Genomic DNA, 19,170 nt, shown 5'->3' on the forward strand with positions numbered 1-19,170 from the left:
TTCTACTCTCAGGACATTATTTTGCCTCCATCTATTCAACGGGGGTAATAATCTCTGTTTTGCTTCTTTAATTTACCACAAGGTTATTGAGAGGACAAATGAAATAACAGATGTAGAAGTGCTTTGCTGATTGTAAATCACGCAGGCCTGTCATCGAGTTGCACCTGCTTTTGATTGAGGCACACCTTTCACTGTCGGCAACATCCCACCCATTCTCTACCTTCTTTAAAAGAGAACTTGCCCGTCTGGAGGGAATATGTCTAGTGGGCTGCAGGATGATGAGGAAATAACCCTACTTCCTGAATGGTGGGTGGAACTGGGGCTGTGTTGCGGTGGGGTTGAGGTGAGCAGCGCCACTGTCATCTGAAAGTCTTCTGTGAGGAAGGAAAACACACTTGTCCAGACAGCCTCGAAGAGCCGGCCTAGTCCCAGCACGTAGAAGTCACAGGGAGTCGTCCAGTTTTCCCAAAGGTCCCACAGCGGCTGGACAATGACCTGGGCTGCCTGAGGGAAGGGGAGGGCCCGAACGAAGCAAAGGCAAGACCAACTACCATATATAAGCGTCACAGCCCCACTTCAAGATGTAAGTTACCATCCTCACTTTGTCCACCACGGCGAGAAGACACCCAAGGTCCACAGCTACGCCTTTAACCCGAAGAGCACCGCCCCCAACCCCTACTCCCCTCCAACTCCCCCACCCCGCTCCTCCTCACCCAGCTTCCCGTTCGAGTCTCCGGGGCCTGTCCATTGGCTTCCACTCTTGGGGAGGGTGGGCCTTGGGTCACCTCGCTTCCTGATTGGTTAGTTGAGCCGATTGGCAGGCACCCGTGAGCTGTGGCTGCGCTAGCCAGGAGGCCGAACATGGCGGAGGCGGGAAAAGAGCACGCGGGCTTCGGGCTCCCGGGAGGAGATGCGGCACAGTGGCCTCTGCAGCGGTATGGCCGCTTCATGCCCTCGGGCACTGGAGAGCCGCCTGGGCCTGGCCAGGAAGCTGGCACAGCCTCTTCCCCAACATGGAAGGTGAGGCCTGAGGGCGGGAAGGGCCGGGAGGCTCTCACCCCGCCGCGGGGAGGGAGGGGAGACTGTGGCCTGGTACCCGAGTGCCCTGCCGAGAGCTACGCCGACAGAAGGAGAGGGCTGATAGGGGCGGTTAGCCGACAGCTAACGTAGGAAATACGTATAATGATTGGAACCCAGTGCATTCTCAAAATAATTATGCAAGGGAGTGGTAAACGTTCACATATTCGACAGATATTTACTGAGCGTCAGTTATGTGTTAGATTTTATTCACGGTGCTCGGGGATGTATATCAGTGAACAAGGTATAAATGATCCCTGCCCTCGTTTGTTTTTAGTCTAGTGGAGGACATAGTATTTATGCAGATACTGTATAATTATGTAAACTAGTTTCACATCCCTTATGTGGAAGGGAGGGTTGAATAGTCTTTAATCAAGTTGTCTTTCTTCAGGCAGTCAAGCATTACACAGAAGGACTAAATTTGAATCCTAGCTTTGCCACTGAATTTCTGTGACCTTGGTTAAGTTACTTATTCTCTTTGTACCTTATTTACCTTATCTTAAAATATCTTAAAATAGGGATAGTAATAGTATCTACTTGGTAAGATTGTTGTGAGCACTGATTAAGTTAATATATATAAATCACCTGGAACAGTGCCTCATATAAAGTTATGTAAGGGTTTACTGATATTATCCTTTTTTTTTTTTTTGTCCTGGTGATGTGTTTTAATGCCATGGGTTGCTGATCATTCAGTTCCTTTTGGTCTGGCTTGACTATTGGATGTGGACCCTGGGGTTTTGGATTATGCATGTGTGTATGTGTTGGTGTGGTTCGGGCAGCAGCGGGTAGGAGAAAAGTAAAAGAAAGAGAACAAATATTCCAGGTAGAGGATGTAACGTGTGCAGAGGCCCTGCACCTGGAAAACCTCAGCATTTGTAATGTGCAGACAGAAAGAGTAAGGCTGGTGCTTAGAGAACATGGAGACTGATAACATGGGATGAGGTTGTCTGGAGAGGTAGGCAGATGCCTTGTGAACAGTGTCCTAAAACCAATAGGAAGCCACTGAAGGATTTTAAGTTGGAGCATTTTCATCTTTGAAAGTTCACTCTGGTTGAAGTGTGGAGATAGAATTGGAGAGGAATAGAATTGGAGAGGAATAGAATTGGAGAGGAATATGAGTAGAGTCAGGAAGATCACATAGAATGCTTTTGCAGTGTGGCAGGCAAGAGATGGTAACGCCTTAGACGGGAGGGCAGGGGTGGGAGGATGGGGAGGGAGGATGGCAGTAGAAATGGGGAGACCGGGCATGTTAAAGCTATATTTTGGAGGCCAAAACGACAGGACTTGGAGATTGATTGGGTATAAGTGGTGAGAGTAAAGAACTTTTGGGTTTCTGGCAGGATCAACTGGGTTGGGAAACATTGGAGGAGGAACACTGAAGGAAAGATCCAAGACTTCAGTTTCAGATGTATTGGGTTTCAATGTGTTTATGCAGCATCCAAGTGGGGATATTGAATGGGTAGTTGGGTATGCTGGTCTAGACTCAGAAGAAACATCTGGGCTGGAGATGTAAATGTGTCATCAACACGAAGGTGACATTTATAGTTATGAGATGATACGAGATTCCAGGACCAAGCCCCAAGGTAGGTCAGGAGCGGACCGAGTCCCTAAAGAAGATTGGCAAGGGACAGAGAGTTGGGAGGCACCCAGGAGAAAGCAGGTCCATCAAAGCTACAAAAAGTTACTTCAAGAGGGAGAGAACAATTAACTTTGTTGAATAATGCTGCACAGTGAAGGATAATGATGACTAAGGGGTGTCCATTGGATTTAGCAACATGAAGGTCCTTAATGGTCTTTACCAAGAGAAGTTTCAGTGGAGTGAAGGGGGTGGAAGCCAGATAGGGGTGGGCTGAAGAGTGACTAGTAGGTGAGGAAGTGTGGCCATTGTGCATGGACACCTCTTCTCAGACACTTGGCTGTGAATGTGAGTAGAGATGGGGCATAATGAATTGTTCACCAAATCTAGACTATTAGAGCTAAGACCATTAAAAAAGGCATTAAATACTTAGTTGTACTCTTGTGGAACACGGTATCCTGAGAAATTGTATAGGCTGCAGATGCAAAATAGGGTGAATAAAGAGTTAAATTGAAGAATGACTAATCTATAATAGGATCTTGTAAAAAAAAACTGGGAACGTTTGAGGACATAATTAATTTTTGAAACTGCCCAACAGGTTCCTTGATACCTTCTCTAAACACCCTTTAAACCCTTTCTCCTCAGGAGTCTTTGTTGGATGCATGGCCTCAGATGCAACTGGGTAACTATTAGATTCCTATCTTGCAACCCAGAGGCCAGGGACATTTGACCATCCGAAGGAGCTGTTATTACTTTTTTTCCCTTTTCTTTGCAAAGCTCTTCATAATTGCGTATAAGGAGCAGCACTTTTCAACAGTTTTCTGATGTTTGGCATAAAGCCACAGCTACAGTGACAAGGGATGAGATTTGGCTTTTGCAGTGCTTTTGAAAACTGAACATTTGTACCTTCCTTTGAATCTGTGCCGAACCATCCTACCTGCTGTGATCAGTTTCAGCCCAGCTCTGTCATTTTGGGAGGGAAAAACGAAAGAGAAAACAAGATTTGTTCTATTTTATGAGTTCTGTGACTATTGTGCAATAGTAATGATAAAAGATGAGCCATCTAGAGCTTCACTAAGTCCCATGTGAATTTTTCATTTTAAAAATATGTGGTACCTGCAGTAAAAAAATGTGTTAGGTAAAGCATAAAAATATATTATTGTGGAGAATAGAGTCATTCTGGGCTTTTTTTTCCTCTAGGGGACTTTTAAGTTCAACCTTGAAATCTATTTTGAGTTTTTTCATTTTTTCCTGAAATTGTGGGGAGAATCTGATTTCCTGGTACTGTTCTATATAGTTGTTTAATTACAGAGAAGACTTTCATCACAGTGGCTACATGCTAAGGCAAAAATGTTGACTTAAGAGAAAAAATGAATAGTACAACAAGTCTGGTACTTCTAAGACTTGAAGTCCTAGTTGAGAGGTAAAGTCAAGTCTAAGACATCTTATATATAGACTGTGGAATGTATATATTGATTTATTTGTCTGAATTGAATTATTATGAAAAGTTACTATCTGTAGATAAGTTAACCACAGTTTGGAAGCAAATACACTTTTTGTAATACTGTAAAAAAAAAAAAGTGTGAAAAAAAATCAACAGTTTAGAACTGTGCTACTCAGATGTCAATGTGCATGGAAATCACTTGGGGATATTTTTGAAAAATGCAAATTCTGACTTAGTAGGTCTGGTATGGGCAGTGAAATTCTGTAGTTCTAACCAGCTTCCAGGTGATGCTGATGCTGTTGGTTCAAGGACCAGACTTTGCGAGGCAAGAGTGTAGAAGACCTTGAATGAAATGGGCAGCCCTATAGTAAAATTAATAAAATAAATTTGTGGAGTTATGAGGTAAGGCAATCAGATTCATAATGAATATGCAAACATTTTATTAATAGGGTTAATATTTAAACCATCTGTCATTTAAGTGGAATGAGCAAATGAAATACATCTTGAACTTGATTTTAATTCCTTACATCTGTTAGCCCAGCCTTTCTGAAAGGATTATCATAATAACAGATTGCTCCATTTTATGTATTTTATGGCTGAATGTAATTTAGTTTACTAATTTGAGAATAATTTTGAAAGGTGATGTTAATTGCAGGTTGCTTTTATTTTATTTATTTATTTTTTAAACATCTTTATTGGAGTATAATAGCTTTACAATGGTGTGCTAGTTTCTGCTGTATAACAAAGTGAATCAGCTATACATATACATATATCCCGATATCTCCTCCCTCTTGCATCTCCCTCCCACCCTCCCTATCCCACCCCTCTAGGTGGACACAGAGCACCGAGCTGATCTCCCTGTGCCATGTGGCTGCTTCCCACTAGCTATCTATTTTACATTTGGTAGTGTATATATGTCCATGCCACTCTCTCAGTTCGTCCCAGCTTACCCTTCCCCTCCCTGTGTCCTCAAGTCCATTCTCTATGTCTGCATCTTTATTCTGGTCCTGCCCCTAGGTTCTTCAGAACTTTTTTTTTTTTTTTTTTTAGATTCCATATATATGTGTTAGCATACGGTATTTGTTTTTCTCTTTCTGACTTACTTCACTCTGTATGACAGACTCTAGGTCCATCCACCTCACTACAAATAACTCAGTTTTGTTTCTTTTTATGGCTGAGTAATATTCCACTGTATATATGTGCCACATCTTCTTTATCCATTCATCTGTCAGTGGACACTTAGGTTGCTTCCATGTCCTGGCTATTGTAACTAGAGCTGCAATGAACATTGTGGTACATGACTCTTTCTGAATTATGGTTTTCTCAGGGTATATGCCCAGTAGTGGGATTGCTGGGTCGTATGGTAGTTTTATTTTTAGTTTTTTAAGGAACCTGCATACTGTTCTCCATAGTGGCTGTATCAGTTTACTTTCCCACCAACAGTGCAAGAGGATTCCCTTTTCTCCACACCCTCTCCAGCATTTATTGTTTGTAGATTTTTTGATGATGGCCATTCTGACTGGTGTGAGGTGATACCTCATCGTAGTTTTGATTTGCATTTCTTTATTGATTAGTGATGTTGAGCATCCTTTCATGTGTTTGTTGGCAGTCTGTATATCTTCTTTGGAGAAATGTTTATTTAGGTCTTCGGCCCATTTTTGGATTGGGTTGTTTGTTTTTTTGATATTGAGCTGCATGAGCTGCTTGTATATTTTGGAGATTAATCCTTTGTCAGTTGCTTAATTTACAAATATTTTCTCCCATTCTGAGGGTTGTCTTTTTGTCTTGTTTATGGTTTCCTTTGCTGTGCAAAAGCTTTTAGTTTCATTAGGTCCCACTTGTTTATTTTTGTTTTTATTTCCATTTCTCTAGGAGGTGGGTCAAAAAGGATCTTGCTGTGATTTATGTCATAGAGTGTTCTGCCTATGTTTTCCTCTAAGAGTTTGATAGTGTCTGGCCTTACATTTAGGTCTTTAATGCATTTTGAGTTTATTTTATTTATTGTGTATGGTGTTAGCAGGTGTTCTAATTTCATTCTTTTACATGTACCTGTCCAGTTTTCCCAGCACGACTTATTGAAGAGGCTGTCTTTTCTCCATTGTGTATTCTTGCCTGCTTTATCAAAGATAAGGTGAACCTTTTTTGTGCATGGGTTTATCTCTGGGCTTTCTATCCTGTTCCACTGATCTATATTTCTGTTTTTGTGCCAGTACCATACTGTCTTGATTACTGTAGCTTTGTAGTGTAGTCTCAAGTCCGGGAGCCTGATTCCTCCAGCTCTGTTTTTCTTCCTCAGGATTGCTTTGGCTATTCGGGGTCTTTTGTGTTTCTATACAAATTGTGAAATTTTTTGTTCTAGTTCTGTGAAAAATGCCATTGGTGGTTTGATAGGGATTGCATTGAATCTGTAGATTGCTTTGGGTAGTATAGTCATTTTCCCAATGTTGATTCTTCCAATCCAAGAACATGGTATATCTCTCCATCTGTTTGTATCATCTTTAATTTCTTTCATCAGTGTCTTATAGTTTTCTCTTTCAGATTTTTCATCATTAGGAAAAATGATGTATAAGAATGCAAGAGATTTCTGTGCATTAATTTTATATCCTGCTACTTTACCAGATTCATTGATTAGCTCTAGTAGTTTTCTGGTAGCATCTTTAGGATTCTCTATGTAGAGTATCATGTCATCTGCAAACAGTGACAGCTTTACTTCTTCTTTTCTGATTTGGATTCCTTTTATTTCTTTTTCTTCCCTGATTGCTGTGGCTAAAACTTCCAAAACTATGTTGAATAATAGTGGTGAGAGTGGACAACCTTGTCTTCTTCCTGATCTTAGAGGAAATGGTTTCAGTTTTTCACCATTGAGAACGATATTGGCTGTGGGTTTGTCATATATGGCCTTTATTATGTTGAGGTAAGTTCCCTCTATGCCTACTTTCTGGAGGGTTTTTATCATAAAAGGGTGTTGAATTTTGTCAAAAGCTTTTTCTGCATCTATTGAGATGATCATCGCTTTTCTCCTTCAATTTGTTAATATGGTTTATCACATTGATTGATTTGCATATATTGAAGAATCCTTGCATTCCTGGGATAAACCCCCTACTGGGGTTTATCCCAGGATAATTGATCATGGAGTATGATCCTTGATCATGGTGTATGATCCTTTTAATGTGCTGTTTGCTAGTATTTTGTTGAGGATTTTTGCATCTATGTTCATCAGTGATATTGGCCTGTAGTTTTCTTTCTTTGTGACATCTTTGTCTGGTTTGGTATCAGGGTGATGGTGGCCTCGTAGAATGAGTTTGGGAGTATTCCTCCCTCCGCTATATTTTGGAAGAGTTTGAGAAGGATAGGTGTTAGCTCTTCTCTAAATGTTTGATAGAATTTGTGAAGCCATCTGGTCCTGGGCTTTTATTTGTTGGAAGATTTTTAATCACAGTCTTAATTTCAGTGCTTGTGATTGGTCTGTTTATATTTTGTTTCTTCCTGGTTCAGTCTCAGAAGGCCCTGCTTTTCTAAGAATTTGTCCATTTCTTCCACGTTGTCCATTTTATTGGCATAGAGTTGCTTGTAGTAATCTCTCATGATCCTTTGTGTTTCTGCAGTGTCAGTTGTTACTTTTCCCTTTTCATTTCTAATTCTACTGATTTGAGTCTTCTCCCTTTTTTTCTTGTTGAGTCTGGCTAATGGTTTATCAATTTTGTTTATCTTCTCAAAGAACCAGCTTTTAGTTTTATTGATCTTTGCTATTGTTTTCCTTCATTTCTTTTTCATTTATTTCTGATCTGATCTTTATGATTTCTTTCCTTCTGCTAACTTTGGGGTCTTTTTGTTCTTCTTTCTCTAATTGCTTTAGGTGTAAGGTTAGGTTGTTTATTTGAGATGTTTGTTTCTTGAGGTAGGATTGTATTGCTATAAACTTCCCTCTTAGAACTGCTTTTGCTGCATCCCATAGGTTTTGGGTCATTGTGTTTTCATTGTCATTTGTTTCTAGGTATTTTTTGAATTCCTCTTTGAGTTCTTCAGTGATCTCTTGGTTATTTAATAGTGTATTGTTTAGCCTCCGTGTGTTTGTATTTTTAACAGATTTTTTCCTGTAATTGATATCTAGTCTCATAGCATTGTGGTCAGAAAAGATACTTGATACGACTTCAACTTTATTAAATTTACCAAGGCTTGATTTGTGACCCAAGATATGATCTATCCTGGAGAATGTTCCATGAGCACTTGAGAAGAAAGTATAATCTGCTGTTTTTGGATGGAATGTCCTATAAATATCAATTAAGTCCATCTTGTTTAATGTATCATTTAAAGCTTGTGTTTCCTTATTTATTTCCATTTTGGATGATCTGTCCATTGGTGAAAGTGGGGTGTTAAAGTCCCCTACTATTATTGTGTTACTGTCAGTTACCCCTTTTATGGCATTTGCCTTATGTATTGAGGTGCTCCTTTGTTGGGTACATAAATATTTACAATTGTTATATCTTTTTCTTGGATTGATCCCTTGATTATTCTGTAGTGTCCTTCTTTGTCTCTTGTAATAGTGTTTAATATAAAGTCTATTTTGTCTGTTATGAGAATTGCTACTCCAGCTTTCTTTTGATTTCCGTTTGCATGGAATATCTTTTTCCATCCCCTTTCAGTCTGTATGTATCCCTAAGTCTGAAGTGGGTCTCTTCTAGACAACATATGTACACGCCTTGTTTTTGTGTCCATTCAGCCAGTCTATGTCTTTTGGTTGGAGCATTTAATCCATTTACATTTAAGGTAGTTATCGATATGTATGTTCCTATTACCATTTTCTTAATTGTTTTGAGTTTGTTATTGTAAGTCTTTTCCTTCTCTTGTGTTTCCTGCCTAGAGAAGTTCCTTTAGCATTTGTTGTAGAGCTGGTTTGGTGGTGCTGAATTCTCTTAGCTTTTGCTTATCTGTAAAGGTTTTAATTTCTCTGTTGAATCTGAATGAGATCCTTGCTGGGTAGAGTAATCTTGGTTGTAGCTTTTTCCCTTTCATCACTTTAAATATGTCCTGCCACTCCCTTCTGGCTTGCAGAGTTTCTGCTGAAAGATCAGCTGTTAACCTTATGGGAATTCCCTTGTATGTTAATTGTTGCTTTTCCCTTGCTGCTTTTAATATTTTTTCTTTGTGTTTAATTTTTGGTAGTTTGATTAATATGTGTCTTGGCGTGTTTCTCCTTGAATTTATCCTGTATGGGACTCTGTGCGCTTCCTGGACATGATTGACTATCTCCTTACCCATTTTAGGGAAGTTTTCAACTGTAATCTCTTCAAATATTTTCTCAGTCCCTTTTTTTTCTCTTCTGTTTCTGGGACCCCTATAATTTGAATGTTGGTGTGTTTAATGTTGTCCCAGAGGTCTCTGAGATTGTCCTCAATTCTTTTCATTCTTTTTTCTTTATTCTGCTCTATGGTAGTTATTTCCACTATTTTATCTTCCTGGTCACTTATCTGTTCTTCTGCCTCAGTTATTCTGCTATTGATTCCTTCTAGAGAATTTTTAATTTCATTTATTGTGTTGTTCATCATAGTTTGTTTGCTCTTTGGTTCTTCTAGGTCCTTGTTAAACGTTTCTTGTATTTTCTCCATTCTATTTCCAAGATTTTGGATCATCTTTACTATCATTACTCTGAATTCTGCCTTTTTACTCTTCATTTGTTTGGTCTGATGGGTTTTTACCTTGCTCCTTCATCTGCTGTGTGTTTCTCTGTCTTCTCATTTTGCTTAACTTACTGTGTTTGGAGTCTCCATGTTGCAGGCTGCAGCTTCGTAGTTCCTGTTGTTTTTAGTGTCTGCTCCCAGTGTGTAAGGTTGGTTCAGTGGGTTGTGTAGGCTTCCTGGTGGAGGGGACTGGTGCCTGTGTTCTGGTGGATGAGGCTGGATCTTGTCTTTCTGGTGGGCAGGACCACGTCCGGTGGTGTGTTTTGGGGTGTCTGTGACCTTATTATGATTTTAGGCAGCCTCGCTGCTAATGGGTGGGTTTGTGTTCCTATCTTGCTAGTTGTTTGGCATAGGGTGTCCAGCACTGTAGCTTGCTGGTCATTGAGTGGAGCTGGGTCTTAGCATTGAGAGGGAGATCTCTTGGAGAGCTTTTGCTGTTTGATATTACGTGGGGCCGGGCGGTCTCTGGTGGACCAATGTCCTGAACTCGGTTCTCCCACCTCAGAGGCTGAGGCCCGACACCCGGCCAGAGCACCAAGACCCTGTCAGCCACGTGGCTCAGAAGAAAAGGGAGAAAAAGAAAGAAAGAAAGAAAGAGAGAGAGAGAGAGAGAGGGAGGGAGGGAGGGAGGGAGGAAGAAAATAAAGTTGTTAAAATAGAAAAAATTATTAAAAATAGAAAAGTAATAAATAAAAAGAAAGAGAAAGAAGAGAGCAACCAAACCAAAAAACAAATCCACCAATGATAAAAGTGCTAAAAACTATACTAAGAAAAAAACAAAACAGAAGCAAAAAACGGACAGTAAGAACCCTAGGACAAATGGCAAAAGCAAAGCTATACAGACAGAATCACACAAAGAAGCATACACATACACACTCACAAAAAGAGAAAAAAGAAAAAAATATATATATGTAAAAAAAATTTAAAAAGGAAGAGAGCAACCAAATCAATAAACAAATCTACCAATGATAATAAGCTCTAGATACTAAACTAAGATAAACATAAAACCAGAAACAAGTTAGATGCAGAAAGCAAACCCGAAGTCTACAGTTGCTCCCAAAGTCCACCGCCTCAATTTTGGGATGATTCGTTGTCTATTGAGGTATTTCAGAGACGCAGGGTACGTCAAGTTGGTTGTGGAGAATTAATGCGCTGCTCCTGAGGCTGCTGGGAGAAATTTCCCTTTCTCTTCTTGTTCACACAGCTCCTGGGGTTCAGCTTTGGATTTGGCCCCACCTCTGCATGTAGATCGCCTGAGGGCGTCTTTTGGGACGTCTGAGGTCTTCTGCCAGTGTTCAGTAGGTGTTCTGTAGGAGTTGTTCCACGTGTAGATGTAGTTTTGATGTATTTGTGGGGAGGAAGGTGATCTCCACGTCTTACTCCTCCGCCATCTTGAAGGCACCCCCACAGGTTGCTTTTCAATTAAAGTTTTACCACGTTTTTCAGATTCCAAGGATTTCTCAGACATGCCCTAATTGGTTGAACCTGACAACTTCTTATTTTTTCCTTTCAAAGGGAAAAAAGTCCTTTAATTTTTAAAGAAGGAACTTAAAATAATTGCCCCACTTAGAAATTAAAAATACAAAATGAAGTTTGTACTTGAACTGTTAAATGCAGATTCATCCTAAGATATACTTTGGGTCCTCTTAACAGTTTCCTTTTTTTTCTTTATATTCCTCTTGCCTACATATTACCTAGCATATGATAGGTGCTCAGTAAATGTCTGAGTGTGTGGTAACTTCTGAACTTTTTTTATGATAGTGTGCTAATTATGATGTGATAGCTACTATTTATTGTTTACTTTGGGATATTTCTTATAGCAGCCCTATGAAGTAAATATTATTATCCCCTTTTATAGATAAGGGAACTAAAACTCAGAGAGGTTCAGTGGCTTGCCCAGGAACACAGATAAGAGAGAATTCAGACCCTGTTTTTCATGCCTCTAAAGCTTGTTACTTTAACCACTATGCTGTTTGTCTTAGAAGTGTTAATATTTCATTTGGGGAATAGCAGTTCAGTTATGTAGATGAGGACTTTTGAGATTAACACACAGGGTGAAAATGATAAAAAGGATTGTAGGGTTTTTTTTAAGGAAAATTTAAGATTCAGTAAAAGCCCAAGAAAATTATTTTTGAAAATAGTGAAGTAGTAGTTCTTCTTTGCATACCTGGTAATTTTTGATTGGACGCCTGATATGAATTTTACCCTGTTGGGTGAAGGATATTTTTGGATTCCTATAAATATTCTTGAGCTTTTTGCTGGGATAAGTTACTTGGAAACAGTTTAATCCTTTCAAGTCTTGCTTGAGCTTTGTCAGGTGGGACCAGAGCAGCATTTGATCTAGGGATCATTTTTTCCCACTCCTGAGGCAAAATTCTTCAACATACGTACTCTACCCAGTGTCCTTAAATTATGAAGTTTCTCACTCTGGCTGATAAGAACAGACCCTATTCCCTGCCCTGTGTAAGCACTCAGGATTGTTCCTTTAAGTCCTTTCAGGTGGTTTTTTGCCCAGCCTCTGGTCATTTGCTCACTCATGTGTGTACGCTAAAGATTTGAGGAGGGGTCTCTCTTGGTACAGCTCTCTCTTCTCTGGTATTCTGGCTTGCAAACTCTAGCCACACTGGCCTACCTGGACTTGGCAGCTCTCTCCCCTCTACTCAGGGACAGCTCACCAGGTTCTGCCTGTGCTCCTTCTCCTTGTACTTTGGCCTGTAAACTTTCCCCAAGAAGTAACTAGGGCAACGGTAAGGCTCACCTCCTTTCTTTCTGTTATTTCTCAGGAATTGTGTCCTTTATTACTTGATATCCAGTGTCTTGAAAACTGTTGTTTCCTCTAATTTGTCCAGTTTTTTAGCTGTTTCAGGCAGGAAGGCAAGTTTGGTCCCTGTTACATTATGTTGGCCAGAAGTGGAAGTCCATAGTGGGTCATTTAATTCAGTCCCATTTTGTCATTTTCCACTTCAGTTCATCAATTCAACAAAAATTATTAAATTATCTATTTGGTACTTGGCATTTAGTTAGGCACTGGAGAAGCTATGGAACTGTCCTTGTGTTTCATCACAATCTTAAAATATTGGGGCACTTGAGCACAGGATTACAAAAATAGGTAGGGTCTGATCACTAGAGCGGTGTTTCTCAAAGTGTAGTAAGTAGGCAGAGTACTTTCAACAGTCCCTTGGGGGTGCTTGTTGAAGATGCAGATTCATGGTTCTTGTGCTAGACCTAATGAATCAGAATCTCTGAGCGTGACTGTCTAGGTGATTCTTATGTACTGCAATCTGTCTTCATGCCCCATTTCTGAAGGAAAGGTGGGGAGAGGGAACAATTGATAAAGTAATACTGATACTATTTAATGATTTATAATTTATGAAGTATTTTCATAAACCTCTTCACACTAGTTCTCACATTTAATAGCTCTATTTAGATCTAATTACCATGTTATATACAAGAAGCTGATGCCTGGCTAGGTTAAATAGCTTGCCAAAGGTTTACATAGGAGTGGAAGAACTGATTCTAAAAGTCTTGTCTTCCTCAAGCCATTCTGCTGTACACTGCTGCTACCGACAGTGGTATCTTCTCTTATGAAGATGTACGGGTGTCAAGAGTTACTATTCTTTCATGCAGCTTGCTTTTTTAAAGAGTTAACAGGTTATGTTGCTTTATTGATTAGGATTAAGATTGGCTCTGAATAATAGAAAATGCAAAATAACGGTGGATTAAATAAGACGCAAGTTCATTATTCACATAACAGTACAGGGCTTGTATGACACTCCGCAGTGTCAGGAAATGAGGATCCTCCTATCTTGTTCCTCTGCCATGCACGGCCGTGGGCTCATAGTCCAAGATAGAACCGGTATTCTAGACAGCCTGGTGGAGGAAAGGATGAAGAAGTAGACAGAAGATTCACACCTGCTGTCCCCTAAGGAAGTTTCTGGTAAGTTGCCACATGACACCCCCTCCTGTAGTCAGAACTTAGAGCTGTGGTCATCTTAACTGTATGGACAGCTGGCATATGTAGTCTGAATTCCACGAGATCATGTGTCCAGCTAAAAATCAGGGGTTCTATTACCATATAAGAAAGAAAATGGTTATTGGAGAACAAGAGAACAAGTCTCTTCTGAATCTGGAGACTGCTGAGAAATGAAGGCTTATTCCTGGGGGCCCTGGTTGGAACTCAAAAGGCATTTCTAATAACAATAGCAACAAACAAAAGAACTTATTTAGTACATAATTACTATATGTCAGTACCTAGAATGGTGATTGGCAGATACCCCCAAATATTTATTGAATGAATGAATCAAGGTCAGGTATTCTGGTAAGTATCTGATTTTGCATTATGTCATTTAATCTTTCTGATGACCCTATAAAGTAGTTATTACTATTTTTAAGTATACTTCCAAGTTGCAAAACAAGGATTTGATTCTAAATCCATCTGATTCCAGATAATGTCTTTTTAAAAGTAGTAGTCATTGGTGTTGTTCACCAGATATACTAAGATTGCATATCCCTGGCCTCTTTGAAGTTGTGTGTCATGTGACTGGTTTTGGCCAGTGAAATGTGAGCAGAAATGACCGATGTCATGGACAGGAGCTTTAGGAGCCAGTGTATGATTCATTGTTATCTTTCTCTTTGCTACAGTGTTGCAGGTATCTGCCGCTCTGTCAGCTTAGGTCCTACTGTGAGAAAGATGGGCAGTGTGAGGTAGAGTGGGAAGACAGGTAGAAAGAGGATGCATAGGTAGTGTGAGTGAGAAATAAAACCTTTGCTTTGGGGGTTTGTTAATTTCTACAGCATACTCTAGCCTACACCTGACTGATATAGAAATAATTTTTATAATTGTGGTTATGTTTAATTATATGTCACATACAGTGACATATTGTAGATTGCTTAGGCTTTTGAGGAAGAACCTTCTAACAGATGTTCTAACATTTTATTTCCTATGACAAAATTTTTTTTCCAAAGCACCAGATTATAAATACATATTTCCAACTCTTTTCTCCTTCAATAAACAAAAGGTTCATTTTATTGTGTAACAGACATAGTTTTCATAGAGGCTATGCCTTGTTTGCATAACATGATTTAAGGTAGAATTTATCTAGACAAATATAGTGAAGTTTTTGTTTTCAGTTTAGTTGTTGAAGGAGTCTAAGAAGTTATAGTTTAAAATGAGGCCTGAGAAAATTAAAATTCATTCATGTTTAGGATTTGTTCCCTGCCTACCATGTGCTGGACACTATTCAGGGCTCTGTTTAGAGATGATTAAGGCATCAACATTGGAAGATCTAGCCAATTAAGCTCAAGTACCTGCTCATTTGGAATCTAGGGTGCTTTTCACCTAAAAAATGACAACATGGCATCCGAGAAATAAATTAGAGTGTTTCTTGAACTCAGATTTAGAAATACAGTTTGGATATTGGAACTGTTATGGGCGTAAGTGAACCTTGTTTGTGAATAAATAGAAGAGAGTGACTATGAAGATAGCAAGGCAGGTGTGAGAGTTGCAGTGACCTAGGGTAGGTGTGCCAATGGGAGGTACCACTTTCTGGTATACTTGGTGATTTTCATAGGTTTTATTAGTTTGGGAGATTTTTAAACGTATTGGAGAAATGTCCTAGGACTGTGTTTTATAGAAAGAACAATAACCAGAGGGGGTCTTGATTGGTAATCAGGGCATAAAGAACTTATTCCTCTGTTGCATGGGAGGTCTTTTGAGTAAATATATTTTGCTTATGGCTACTAATCAAGGTGATCAAGTGAACTCCAATAGCTAGGTTTAAAAGGACTAGATAATTTCACAATTATTAATCTTATTTGGGTATATGTGGTAAAAGAAGGGGAATCACATCTCATGCTCTGATGCATGAGATGATATTTTTAGATTCTAAAGAAAGAACAGGTATATATAATTACTTTTTTTTTCCTCTTTGGGTGTTATGCTCTTATAATTGTATTTATTATTATTGTTACTGTTAACACTTTGCATTTCTGTGAAACATCAAAAGCAAAATACTGAATTTTACAGTTTGGTAGTGGGTATGTAGCAGGGCCACTTTCATTAGCATAATATGTCCTACAAGTTTGTTGAAATAATTTATGAGGCTCTTTAGCTACCAGGAGTAAGTGAGGAGGCAGCTAATAGCCTACTTAACAATTTTGCACATTTTTTGTATTTTATGATGCATAAATCAGCAATTTGGGCCAATATATAGAGTGCTGACACTTTCTGAGGGGTCTTAAAAGCAGGAAAAAACTCAAGTACATAATTTGTCACATCTGACAAGTAACACTATTTTAGCCTTTCGTGTAGGTATAAGTTACTTTAAGGTAAGTACATTTGAAATACTTTTCTATATTTTCATATATTTCTTTTAACCTTTTTCCTAATTAATTTTAGATTAGTCCTATAGGACATACAGTCTTGCACAAATACATGAATATAAAATAGGAGAAGGCTCTCTGATCATTTAACTAGTGTATAAGCTGTGCCTGAAAAGCTGTGCCTGTATAAACTGTGATAGGCAGGCTCTGTATCTCAGTGTGTGCTACTGTGTTGATGGCAAAATACTACAACAGCAAGAGCTCAGGTTGATGTAAATCTTTCCCCAGTTTTATTGAGGTATAATTGATGTTTGACATTGTATAAGTTTAAAACGTACAACATAATGATTTGATAATGTATATATTGCAAAATGATTGCCACAGTAAGTTTAGTTAACCACCCATCACCTCACGTAGTTACAAATTTTGTTTCCCTTGTGATAACTTTTAAAATCTACTGTCAGCAACTTCCAAATATACAATACAATTTTGTTAGCTATAGTCATGATGTTGTACATTACATCTCCAGAACTTATTTAGCATATAACTGGAAGTTTGTACCTTTTGACCACCTCCACCCATTTTGCCCACCCCCGCCTCTGTTTTCCACCAATCTGTCCTGTTGCTATGAATTTGTTTTTTCTTTAGTTCCACATATGAGTGAGATCATCCAGTATTTGTCTTTCTCTGACTTATTTCACTTAGCATAATGCCCTCAGGGTTCATACATGTTGTCACAAATGGCAGGATTTCCTTGGTTTTTTTTTAATGGCCCAATAATATTCCATTGTGTGTTTGTGTGTGTGTGTGTGTGTGTGTGTGTGTATACAGACCATATTTTCTTTATCCATTCATCTGTTGATGGACATTTAGATTATTTCCCTGTCTTGGCTATTGTAAATAATGCTGCGGTGAACATGGGGATACAGGTATCTCTTTGAAATAGTGATTTTATTTCCTTCTGATGTATACCCAGAAGTGGAATTGCTGGGCCATATGGTAGTTGTACTTTTAACTCTTTTTTAGGAAACTCAATACTGTTTTCCGTGGTGGCTGTACCAGTTTACATTCCACCAGCAGTGCACAAGGGTTCCCTTTTCTCTACATCCTTACCAGCACTTGTTACCTCTTGTCTTTTTGATAATAGCCACTCTGACGAACGTGAGATGATATCTCATTGTGGTTTAGATTTGTATTTCTCTGATGATTAGTGATGTTGAGCACCACTTCATGTACCTGTTGGCCATTTGAACATGTTCTTTAGAAATATGTCTTTTTAGGTCCTTTGCCCATTTTTAAATTGGATTATTTGGTTTTTGCTGTTGATTTGTATGAGTTCCTCATATTTTTTGAATATTAACCCCATATAAGATAGGTGGTTTGCAAATTTTTATCCATTCCATAGCTTGTCTTTTCATTTTGTTGATCATTTCGTTTGATGTGCAGAAGCTTGTTGGTTTGATGTAGTCTGCTTGTTTATTTTTGCTTTTGTTGCTTGTGCTTTAGGTGTTATATCCAAAAAAAAAATCATTGCTGAGACCATTGTCAGGGAGCTTTTTCCCTTTGTTTTCTTCTAGAAGTTTTATGGTATCAGGTCTTACATTTAAGTCTTCAATTCATTTTGAGTTAAATTTGTGAGTGATGTAAGATAGGGATCTAGTTTCATTCTTTTGCATGTGAATATCCAATTTTCCCAGTATCATTTATTGAAGAGACTGTCTCTTCTTCATTGAATATTCTTGACTCCCTTGTCAAATATTAGTTGATTTGTATATACATGGGTTTATTTCTGGGTTCTCTATTCTGTTCCATTGGTTTATGTGTCTATTCTTTTGCCAGTACCATAATACTGTTTTGATGACTTAAATCTTAAGCAACATTTAGGTTAGCAACTAGAAAGAAGAGAAGATATGAACGTGGTATATGTTCTGACACCTTAAAATAATCTTTTTCATTGAAGACTTTGTCGTTAAAAATAACTTTTTTTGAGTTTTTTATATTGTGCTAATGTGAACATTCCAGTAAAATGCTAAATTATCACCCATTAAATATATTTCCCAAGAGCCAGAAATAAGTAATTTTTTTCTCAGCTTCTTGGATTATATTAGGCATTATGATGTTTGGAATTTCTCGTAAGAGTTAGGATAATTCATGTAGCATCCTTTGTAGTAAGCTGAATGCTTTTTTTACCCTTGCTTCTACTTAGTCAACAAAAAAGCCTTATGTAAAACTTTTTGATTATGCTTGAATTTCTATATAATAAAGGTAGACAGAATATACGGTAAACCCACATGTACATATCAGCAGCTTCAGCAATTACCAACTCATGGCCAATCTGGCTTCATTGCTACCCTATCCATGTCCATCATGTTATTTTGAAGCAAATCACAGCCATCATACCATTTCATCAGCTATTTCAGTTGGTATCTCTAAAAGATAAGAACTTAAAAAAACAATTGTAATATCATTTTCACCCTAAAAAAATAATGGTTCCTTAATATCATCAAATAGTCAGTGCTCAAATTTCTAATAGTCTCATAAGTTTCATAATTCTTTTAAACAGGACCATACGTGGATGATTGATTAGTATTTCTTTTATTCTTTAAGGTTTCTTCTATGTGATCCACCTCTCTTCCTTCCTTGCAGTTTATTCGCTGAAGAAACCGAGTTCTGAAGAATTTCTGACAGTATGATTTTGCTGACTGCATCTCTGTGGTGCAGTTAATGTGATCCTTTGTCCTCTGTATTTCTTGTGAATTGATAACTGAATCTAGAGGCTTGATCAAATTCAGGTTGAGCTTTTTGTTTTTGTTTTTGGGGATTTTTGGCCAGACTACTTAGTAGGTGGTTTAGTCTTCTTCACATTGGAAGTGTGTAATGCCTATTTATCTCTCTGGGGTGTTGCCGCTATTGAAGCACAATGCCTAGAGCCATTAATTAATTAGGAGTTGCAAAAATGTTGATATTCTAATTTTATCATTTTTCTTCATTTATTATCTGGAATATAAAATATTTTATATTCTTTACAAAAGTAAAGAAAGATTTCCTCATATCCACTAGAGTTTACCTGGAGG

General features: G+C 38.4%; 1 protein-coding gene across 1 annotated transcript in view; it reads left to right on the top strand.

The window, feature by feature from the left end:
* Positions 1–861: 861 nt before the first annotated feature.
* The window catches only part of REC114 (REC114 meiotic recombination protein), a gene marked incomplete at its 5' end in the record, with an annotated part of 111,773 nt that continues 93,464 nt past the window's right edge, over positions 862–19,170 (top strand). Inside the window, one exon of the mRNA XM_082444403.1 lies at positions 862–1,020. Coding sequence (XP_082300529.1) covers positions 862–1,020 — 159 coding nt within the window. The remainder of the gene's footprint in view (positions 1,021–19,170) is intronic.

This window comes from Balaenoptera physalus (assembly GCF_965194825.1).
Source record: "Balaenoptera physalus genome assembly, chromosome: 2".
Taxonomy (NCBI): Eukaryota; Metazoa; Chordata; class Mammalia; order Artiodactyla; family Balaenopteridae; genus Balaenoptera; species Balaenoptera physalus.